Source organism: Xiphophorus maculatus, chromosome 20, assembly GCF_002775205.1.
Source record: "Xiphophorus maculatus strain JP 163 A chromosome 20, X_maculatus-5.0-male, whole genome shotgun sequence".
Lineage (NCBI taxonomy): Eukaryota > Metazoa > Chordata > Actinopteri > Cyprinodontiformes > Poeciliidae > Xiphophorus > Xiphophorus maculatus.
The window spans coordinates 16,416,372-16,427,214 of record NC_036462.1 but is presented as its reverse complement, the minus strand read 5'-3'; the positions used below and the strand labels follow the sequence as shown (position 1 = coordinate 16,427,214).

The 10,843-nt window shown below is 36.6% G+C and overlaps 1 protein-coding gene across 1 annotated transcript in view; it reads right to left on the bottom strand.

Moving 5' to 3' along the window:
* Positions 1–486: 486 nt before the first annotated feature.
* The window catches only part of LOC106700467 (testis-expressed protein 264-like), a 47,363-nt gene continuing 37,006 nt past the window's right edge, over positions 487–10,843 (bottom strand). Inside the window, exons 3-4 of the mRNA XM_014475943.2 lie at positions 9,580–9,745; positions 487–1,601 (exon numbers count right to left, since the gene is read on the bottom strand). Coding sequence (XP_014331429.1) covers positions 1,321–1,601; positions 9,580–9,745 — 447 coding nt within the window. The 3' untranslated portion in view covers positions 487–1,320. The remainder of the gene's footprint in view (positions 1,602–9,579; positions 9,746–10,843) is intronic.

Below are 10,843 nucleotides of genomic sequence, written 5' to 3'. Positions count from 1 at the left end.
TAAAATAATGTTGTTTATAAATCAGTGAATGGTTTAGCACCACAATACATTAAAGATCTGCTGCTGTTGTATCAACCTTCCAGACCCCTCAGGTTCTGCCTCTGGTCTGCTCTGCATCCCCAAAATCAGAACCAAACGAGGAGAAGCAGCATTCAGCTTCTATGCATTACAATTCTGGAACAAACTTAAAGTCTGCAAAACAGCTGAAACACTGAGTGCCTTTAAACTCAAATAAAAACCCACCTGTTTAAATGGAACATTAACCAATATTTTGACGATATTGATGATGGCACTCGTCAAAATGTTATGTTTGTCACCGGTTTCTCAAATGTCAACTGCATGTTGTTTTATGACTTTTTTGTGTTTTTGTGATGTAAAGCACTTTGAACTGCCTTGTTGCTGAAAAGTGATGCACAAATAAACTTGTTGATTGAACAGGTACAATAATCACACACAATCTGAAGTAAACATTGTTCAACAAACCTTAAACAAATGTGTGGATGACAAAATAGTTTGAGGGAAAGTAAAAAAAACAACCTTTGTTATGGCTTTGTAAAAATCTAAAAGGTTAATTGACAACATCTGAAGTAAAATGTTGTCATTTTACCTCATGTGCGAGATCACAAGATGGCCAAATGGCATCTTGTTAATCCATCCGAACTAAATCCAAGTACAGATTCCATAGGATTCTCCAGCCATCACAACGTTCTGAAAGGAGGAAATGTGGTCAAGACAAAACACTAAAAGTAAATGTTCAAGTAAAATGTTTATTTTTCTAGAGAGTGAAAATATTTCATAAACCTTAGGTATCTGTTTTTTTCAAGTACAAATTGTTCCACTGTCAAAACATATCAAATAATTTTGTACATCAAAAAGGGGGAAAAAATATCCAGATATTTACATTTTCTTTTTAACAAAGACTATGAAATGAGCACAACCATAAACGATGCTTCTGAAACAAGAACAACCTGTTCAAAGTGATACTGTTTACTGTTTCACTAAATGAAAACAAACAAAATCTCAAAAGCTTTGGATCCCTGATACTGTGTGGAAACTTTGTGCAGTATTTTCCTGCTAATGCATCTGCAGAGTCTAGCACCAGTTGTCTTTTAATCTGAGGCACAATTGAAACACTCTTCAGTAATAAAAATGCATTAAGCCCAGTGAAAACTTTAACTTTCGTAAATATAAATCTTTTTCATTAAAACTCTTTAAACACCGTTGGTGGTTTTGGTTTTCGACAAGAATTGTTATTTTAAAACAACATATAGCGTAGCAGCCTTTTTTCTTCTTCCTCGGCTTATAGGTTTCACTGAATCTTTACTCCTCCTCTCCAACGAAACCCCACAACTTCTCCGTGGAGACCTCCAGGCTCTCCTCTTTGGGCTCTCCATGTTGTCCTCTCCCTTTCTGAACTCCGCCACTCCACTCCCACTTCGGTTCTTTAAACTGGGCTCCCCTGGAGCTTCTCCCTTTGTTGTCTCCACTCCCTTGATCTCGAACGGGCACAGAGCGGACGGAGGACGCCACCGATGACGTCTCTCTGCTGTCTGACAGCAGAATGCCGCTCCCAGAACTGTATTCGCTGTTGGAGTCTGCACCTAAAGCAGCAATGAAACAAAGGCAGGGGAAGGACAGATGGTGAGAGGACATCCATAAACAAACACCGCACGAGGAATGAAAGACTGCCCAAAATCTCCACGCTGGGATTCAAGCAAAAACACCGCGGGAACTATTTGAGCTGCACTTTGATTTGAGTCCAGAAGGGCTCTCGCTTACAAGTTTGCCTTTATCTTCCAGAAAACAGGTCAATCATTCATGTGATATGCGATTCCTTTTGTTGTATTGCCTGGATCTCAATTTAGTAAAAAATAAAAAGAATGCTCTCACCTTTCCTCCCCCACTTGGGTGCATGTTTCATAATGACAAGGCAGCTATAGCATATCTGCCTCTCACATTTCTCCGTTTGTTAACAAACTCGCAGCTTCAACACCTTGTGCTGTTAGTTGAAGCCGAAAGCCAAAAATAGGCAGTGAGGTGTCGCTAACTAGAAACTTAAACGAGCTTAAGGCTTTAATTGGATGGGATCATAAAAGCAACTACTCTGAGGTGGGAGTTTTTTCAGGTAATTTCTTGGAGGCTTAGAGGGCCAGTTCTAATCTAAGCGATTCAGTTTGTTTGACCTTTCGTCTCCGTTTCTTTTTTTATTTCAGATCATTATATCTATCAAAAAAATTCAGTCAGCTCTAAGCAGCGACACACAATGAAACTAAATATCTTACAGGTTTTAAACAGTGCTGGTGTCGAGATCCAAATGATCTCATGAAATGAAACCTTTTTTTTTGCATTAGTGGATCTTTTACAAACTTGTGAACCCATTTATTGCATCATTAAATATGTCAAATTACCTGAAGATTTTTTTTTACAGATATTGAGTGTGTGTTTTGATCAGAAGTGTTCACAAATACTTTTACTCTGGATGTTTTTTGACTTCAATAAAACACCGAAATAAATGTTAAAAGAAAGACTTATTCTGTGTTGTGTTTACACTCACAACACAGAATGTTGTGAATGTAACACAACATTCTAAAAGGAGAAAATAGGTTAATCCTGACAGAGAACATCAACCCGGGTAAAAAAAAAAAAAAAAAGAAGCAAATCTACTAAATGACCTTGAAAGAAAACTAATTGTTGATGACTTCTGACTGCATCAATATAAAACCGTTACTGGTGGGAAAAATGGCATTTATGACAGTAAGACCAAGAATGTAGTACAATTTTTATTGAAGAAAATTCACACAAAAAAGGCAAAGAAAAGTAAATTATAATTTAGCCAGAAGCTCAGTATGATTAATTTACAGCTACCTCATGCATGGGGCTGATGAGACAAAAGAGAAAATTAAATAAATAAAAAAAGAAAGCACAATGGGGACAAAAAGAGCAGCAGTTTGGCTGGTAGCCCCCAAAGCAAGTCACAAAACTTAATCAGTCAGTGGGGAGAAAGAAAAATCCCATCTAAAGTGGGAAACCCACAATAGGCATTATGTCTTCATTTGGAGGTAGAATTTGCATTTTGTGGGCTATAGGATTAGTGGTGTGTTTAAGCACTGGTCTCTAGATGAATTTGATTGACAGATGGTTCATAACTTAAATAAGAACTATAATGTGTTTTATTGGGTAATCATGAGAGTCAGGCTTAATACACAGAGTCTTAATGCAGACCAAGCTCTCTCTGTAAATCATTTTAGCCTTTCTCAGAGAATCCTAAGACTAAAAGTAGAGCTACTATAATGTTTATCATTATAGTAAAACATAATGGTGGCTGTATAGTGTTGTGGGCATTGCATTGTTAAGCCAGAACAGAAAAGTTGATCAGACTGGGTACAAAACGGATGGCGCTTAGTGCAGGGCAAACCTTTAAGCAAAATCTGCTGGAAACTGCAAAAAAAATTGGGGCAGTAACCAACCCTAAACTTGCAGCCAGACTAAGTCCTTGTTTAGATTGCTTTAGATTTAGATTGATATCTGTGTGCTGCAATGGTGCAGTCAGACAGAAAACCTAAACAGGCACATAGAAGTTGGCAGCTGTAAAATTCAAGACTACTGAGTAATACAAACATTTTGCAAAGTACCAGAACCTACTAAATACCTTTCTCTGCAACTTTTAGCATATATTTCTTACATTACCGGGTTCTCTACAATGTTGCTTTAGCTTAAATAGAACTGCATGTATACTATAAACAGGTTATGTAGTAGCTGAGCATCAATGGCCACAGATCTTTCAAAGCAGCTTGTAAAGTAAAGTAAGCGTGATAAACAATGACTCTGCTTTGATTTTGGTTGTATGGTTGCATCAGTGAGATATATGATTTACATATGCAGCTCCCTGCTGTTGTTTGGTCAGCTGAAGGTACAGGACAGAAGCTGAAGTGTCAAAAAAAAAGAATAAAAATGTTGTACAGGAGAGAGAGGTCTATCAAGTTTCTTTAGCAGAAAGTATCTAAAGTTTACTCAAATAGCCGCAGGATTTGATGGTAGATGCTTATGAAAAAGTACAACACAAACGTTGCTAAGTTGGCAACAGGGAAGGGCAGTCAGGTCTGAAAAATGAAGATTTCTACACTGACACTGAAGAAAAGTCAGTGAAAAAGCTGTGTGGAAAGCAAAAGAGGAGATATAAGAATAATCATCTAAAAATCTAATGCAGAATCAGATTCAAACATGAGTATTTTTTTAATATCTTATTCATACTATTTTCATAATCGTATTCCTAATATAATCTTATTGCCCCATAAAAGCTGAAAAAAGTTTAATCTCTGACTGTAGTTGTTTTTAATAGTTATGGCAATTTATCAATCCAAAACTTATGAGGAACTTAAGGGGTTCTGATCATTTCACTTCTTCTGCATTTAATTTTGTACAACCTAATAATCCCCTACTGTAAGAAAATTTGGTTATGTGAGCTCCGTTTAATCATCTAACAGCAAGAGATCCCTCAAACCCAGTCAGGATCCAAAATTTCACAAGTTGTCTGGGTGAACAGGAATAAACCCACAGTAATTGGAAATAGGTTGAAACCTAATGAACAACATAAGGTTAGATTAAATCTGAGACTTAAAGAGGTTCCTACATTTTCCCATCTAAAACGTCCATACTTTTCCAGATTTAAATTTTAGTTATTTTTTAGAACATCTGAGCACAAAGAAAATTTACCCATGGCGTTTTATCATAACGCATCCTCTATAAAGTGTAAAACAACATGATCCTGAGACTGGCTTCTGATTCAGCAGTATAATTATTAGTTATTTTTGAGCAAGTTAATTAAGATGTAAAAAACATAAATTTGTTCAACTGAAATAAAATGAACTAACCATTAAAAAAGATTATTTCAGGAACAGTTTCTTTATTTTCAATACATTTATTTGAAAAGTAAAAATAAATGTTAATTTCAGTTTAACTCCTAAACCAGATCCAGTTTTAAAACCAAATGTCCAATCCAAAACAAATCTAAGAATGTATAAGGTGCCAGTAAACAGATAAATGGTCCTATTTAAACATTTTAATGGGGCATCTTGTGTGTTATCTCATTCAATAACTATAAAATCCCTCTGGTTTTTTTCAGTTTGTTTTTTTCCTACCCAAATTCATTATTTTTCAGTTTTCGCTTTTTGAAAGAAATATGATTACTTCCTTAATCACTTAGCAAAACAGAAAGAATAATCAATTTAGGAGGAAAAAAGTGTAGTAATCTGCTACGGCAGCAGATTACTACAATCAGTCCAACTCATATCAAGGGACAACTGAAAACTAAGGCTACAAGAGTGACAGACTCACCAAAATTCAACTATAACAAGCTGGAAAAATGATGGCTGGTTTGGTGAGTCGCAATCTTAGCAACAGCATTCAGATGCTTGAGTCAGAATTTGAGGTAAGCAACATGAAAGCATGAATCCATCCTGCCTTGCATCAGCAGTTCAGGCTGGTGATGTAATGGTGCGGAGGATGTTTTTTTTGGCATACTTTGGGTGAGCATTGCTTAAGCACTGCAGCGTACCTGTGTATTGATGCTAACCTCATACATCACTTTATGACCAGAGTGCGCCCGTCTTCTGGGAGAGTTTCCAAGGAGGATCCTGCACCATGTCATAAAGCTCAAATTGTCTCAACCAGGCTTCTTGAACATCACAAAAGGGTACAGCAGATCCAACTGGTATCATTTGGGATTTGGAGGAACAAGAGTTTTAAATATGGAATGTGCAGGAATCTACAGCATCTGTGTGATGCTATCATCTGGGTATGGGGCAATATCTCTGGGGGCTCTTCCCAACACCTTGTAAAATGTATGGCATTCAAAATTAAAGCAGATGTGAAGGCAAAAGGCAAATTATGAAAAAAAGTTGTATGCAATAAATTGGTTGGAGAATGTCTATTTGATTATATTTACTTCTTTGCTTTTATTGATATTTGTTTGCTGCTCTTTTCTATAAATTTTATGAAGTTACTATGCACTTTGAAATTTATAATTGCTTTAAAGATACTCGACAGAAGTGAAGTTGAGATGTGCTGAAACAAAATAAGTTCATAAACAAGAAAACACAACCGAGTTCTACTGAAAATTAGATACATATTCTGCTGGACTTGAGCTGTGAGTTATTCCTTTAATATTACCTGATGCTTAACGTGAAACTGTTCCCAAAAGTCTTACAACAGCAAGCCAATGCAGCAAATGCAGCATGTTTATAAAGAACTACCACTGATACAAAACGCAAAACCACTTTTACAGCTGAGTGAAGTATGCCGAGGACTGACAGGATAATTGTTAGAATGCTGCCAGGCAGTATGAGGAGCCATGTGTGCAGAGGCTGGGAGTTGATAAGGTCACCGAGACAGGATTGCTATCGAGTGTTTGGGGGATTGCGGCAGTGGCGGGTGGTCAAGTGCAAGTGCGTGTGGAGCGGGGTGTCAATAGACCGAAGAAGCTTCCAGTGGCCTGAATGCTCCGCTGGCTCAGTCTGGCTGAAAAGATCCCAGTGTGACAGGGGCACAACTATCTGTCACATTATCATTCAGAGGCATGGACCTGAATGTCACTTCCACTCTGCACTGTGGCCATGACACACGAGGAGCAGGATTTGTCAGCAGCGCTCTTGTTTGCTTTGGCGAAAAATGGAGAAGATTCACAGGGGAACTTTTAGGGTCTGGCTTTCTGTTCAGACTGAGTGAAATTCAAACTGAAATTGATGTAAATTTGGGTAGTTAGAAAAAGAAAGAGAATATTACAAGGTATGTTTTAAAATTCAGTAATATTTTCTTTGTTTGAATTTTAGTGTTATTTTTAAGTTTTAACAAAACTGAGATGTCATCATGCAAGTAAAGAAAAGCATCTTATTTAGTTTGATAAAGTTGCGAAAAGGTGCCAAAACTATTCAATATAGAATTTACATCCGAATGAAAATTTGAATATCTTATTGACAAGTGGGCTTCAGCTAAGATGTTACAAGGTTTGGAAGTGATTAAAAAGTCTGACATTTTTATTGAGTTACAGTTTAAAATATCAACTATTCAAGAAGGTCTTATTGTTAGGTTGCTAAAAGCAAACAAATCTGAGCAAAATACTGGCAACATCTGGAGACAATTCAGCATTTTGTATTTCTCTTCCTTCCAAAAATCAATAATTATAGCGCAAGTTATTATTATTAGCAAGTGTTGTTGCTAATCACCTGCTGTCTATCTAATGTGATGTTGACTTAAATCGAACAGAGCTTAGTGGCATCTAAGGAACATTAATTATGCGCTTCAACAAATCTATTGTAAGCATCATCAACTAACCACTTCTTTAATACCTTTTACAGCTCAAATTTATGTCTGTGTGCTCTGTATTCTTTCTGAAAGCGAGGGTCCCAGGTGGTGTCCTTAAAGCTGCAGTCACCCTCTTGGTGAGTGGCAGCACAGCGCCAGCAAAGACTGTTGTGTTCGGGCTTTTCATTAACACCTAAGAAGGTGTCAGTAACAGTTTACTTCTACAGAGCTGCCCATAAACAAAACAGCATTCGATACAAGGTCCAATTCCCTTATATTCAAGCCAAAACATCAACAAGCCTGACTGGACAGATGGCATACCAAGACATACTTTCTTACAAAATATCTCTTCTCTTCATTTTTGTGGAGCTTTTTAAGGTCAACTCATTTGCATTTACAGTTTTGGCTGTTTTGCTTAATTTTCCCTGTTGAGCATGAAATCATATCGAAGCATAGACGCTTAAAAGCAAGACATTTCCTTCATGAGTAGGAAGAGATATGAACAGACTATAGCAGCTGTGCCTTAAGGTGGTCACAGTGCTGTGATGCATCAGGATTCAGTAAGATCAGGTTAAATCTCACAGTGCTCTTAAATACTGTTGTTGTGGTCAGTTGCTGAACTGAAGCGATTCTTAATTGAACAATTGAGGAGAAGGGTGTTTCGGAAAAACACCAGCAAAATTTGATGTGTAACTTTCCTTTCCTATTCATGTATTATGTGTGAATAAGGACTTTATGGTCAGTAAGAGATGAGACATAATACTCGTTCTTTGTAGAAGTATTTATACCTTAAATTATGAAACTTGGATTTTTTCATATTTTGTCATGTTAAAGCAACAAACTAACATTTTTATGGGGATTTCATGTGATATACCAACACAAAATTGTGCATAATTCCAAAGAAGAAGAACAAAAAAAGACAGTTCTTAATTAGTTTTACAAAAGTAAAATCTGATTTGTGCACCATGGGTTTGTATTAAAGCTAATCAACACTTTGAAAAGCCACTTTCAGCTGCAGTTATTTTATGGTAAATGTCTCTAACAGCTTTGCACACCCATTAACTGAAAATTTGTCGATTCTTTTAAACAAAATAACTTAAACTCAGTCAGATTAGACAAAGAACGGTCATAAATTTTCAAATGCATTTAGGTGTGGACTTTGAGAAGTGGCAGCATGATACTGCCACCACTTTATTTTACAGCTGGGACAGTGTGTTCCAGATTATGCATTTTTAGTTTTCTTTCGCATGCAGCATTCAGCATGTAAAGAGTGTAATAGAAAATTTCATGTTAACTATTTCATTTTAATTTTATCTAAATGAGGATTGATAGTGTTTTGTGTATGTGAATGTTTTTCCTTAACGTTTGTCGCTGTGTATGTGTGAGAGAGCCTGCAACTATGAGTGACTGATACAGAAGAACTAGAAGTTTCTGTTGGAAGCCTTGTCAGCTCTCAATTCCTGCCATACATGTAGGGTGTGGGTTTCCAACGAAAAGTCTTAACTAAAAATCGTTCCCTCCAATGAGGTGAGGGGCAGTTGCATGACAGTGGATAAACATGTGGCACTGTTGTACACCTGGTAATGAAGATAAGTTCAGTCTTGGGGTGTGTTCTTTTTTGCTGTGACTATGTAATCATGCGATCTGTGTTGTTCGGGGCTCTTCTACGGACTGTGTTCAGTGAGATGGATCTTTGAACAAGATTAGTTTAATCTTTCTCTAGTTATTGGAACAGACTCTCATTCTATGATAAAAGAAATTTGCACAACAACAGAAAAGCTCAGTTTTAATCTCATTTGACAAGGGGACTTTATTCTGCCCCCTACAGGATTTGTGGCAAACTGCAAATGGAACTACCTATGACTTTCTTTCAACAGTAGCTTTCTTCTTGCCTCTTTTCAATAAAGACATGACTGTTCACAAGTTAGGTGATTTTTAAGGCAATTGGCTGCCCTAGATTTCTTAGGGGACTCAGAGTGAAGGCACTCTAAATGGAAGAGGAAAATAAATGTAAACCATGTAATTTTTTTTCTTTTCCTTCACAATTATAAGCTACTTTGTGTTAGCCTAATATACAAATCCTAATAAAAAACACAAAGATTGTGGTTGTCATTAGACAAAATAAAAAAGTGAAATATGCAATTATTCCTGCAATACCAAATCTTCACTCATGTAAAAACCTTCAAGCCATGTGACATTTTTGACACTTATAAAGAAATTCAACAAAAATGCAAACATCTGTTTGCGCCAGTGCACCACAACATAAAAAGGATAGTGTACCTGAGATGTCGGTATCACTGTGAAATTCCTCTTGTTCTGACAGCTTCCTCTCTGCCTGCCGTACCTCCGGCACATAAAAATCCCCCTGCCGAGCCAGAGGGACGATGAACTGGATCTCACCATCTCTGTAGAGCTCGAGGAAAGGGTGAGCGCAAAGCCTTCGTTCCTGGAGGAGAAATGGAGCACAAAATGTGGTTACTAATATCAAAGAAACACCTCAAGTAGGTGACCAACTTAACTGAAAAAAATATAATTGTATTGTAAATGATGCACCATTTATTTGACATCTGACTTTATGAACATTTCTCATGTTTATTGTTCAAATGCAGTACAAAGTACAATCAACAATCATACAGGAGAACAATAATTAAAAAATTACAAATAACTTTTCAGTCTAGAGACTTGAGGAAATTGAATCACATGTGCAAGTAGGAAATACCAGAGGTAGTTACAAACACATAATTCTAAAATAGATTAATTTGCTTTGGTAATTAGCAAATGAATATGTTTAAAAATAAACCTAAAATCACATTTAGTTAATTATGAAATCGCAAACACACACAAGATCTAAAATAAAATCAGAAATAATAATATTAAAATAAAGATGAATTAAGTTATGCAAATGCAATGAAAGGCAATAAAATGCATCCCTATTATAGCTAATCCTTATTTTTTAAATTAAACAAAGTAATCTTGACCATCTTCCCAAATCAAATTTCTCCATTTAATCAGGTGGTAATTTCTTAATTTAGGTGTTACGTATTATTGCTATTATAAAGTTTTATGTTTTTGGACATTTGATGGTGAATGTAGTAACTTATTAATTGTTCTTATACAAGTTCAATGAAATGTTGAAAAAATGATCTGCACCCAAACAAAAGCACAGATTCTGTTCAAGGCGATGGTGGTAAGACTGTGTCCTTGAACCGGTGGGTTTCCCCCGCTCCATCTGTTTCTGTCATTGTTTCCTTGCGATATACCAAATATATTCTGGTTATTGTGCCTTTTCCATGTGCAAAGTCTAAAATGGCAATGCTGATACTACTTGTGGCTCAATCTCCATATTAACCATAGCTGGTCTGCATCTAATCCACTGGAAGCTAAATTTCCCTTAATGTTCCTGAACTCATCACTGGCACCAACCTCTCCAGACCAAAAGCAAAATTCCAGAAGATTGTCTACCAGGTGATCTGAAGAAGCATGATGACACTGTTTGAAATGTAGGCCAGGACAGAAGGAGTTCCCAGCTTCTCAGTGTTAGTTT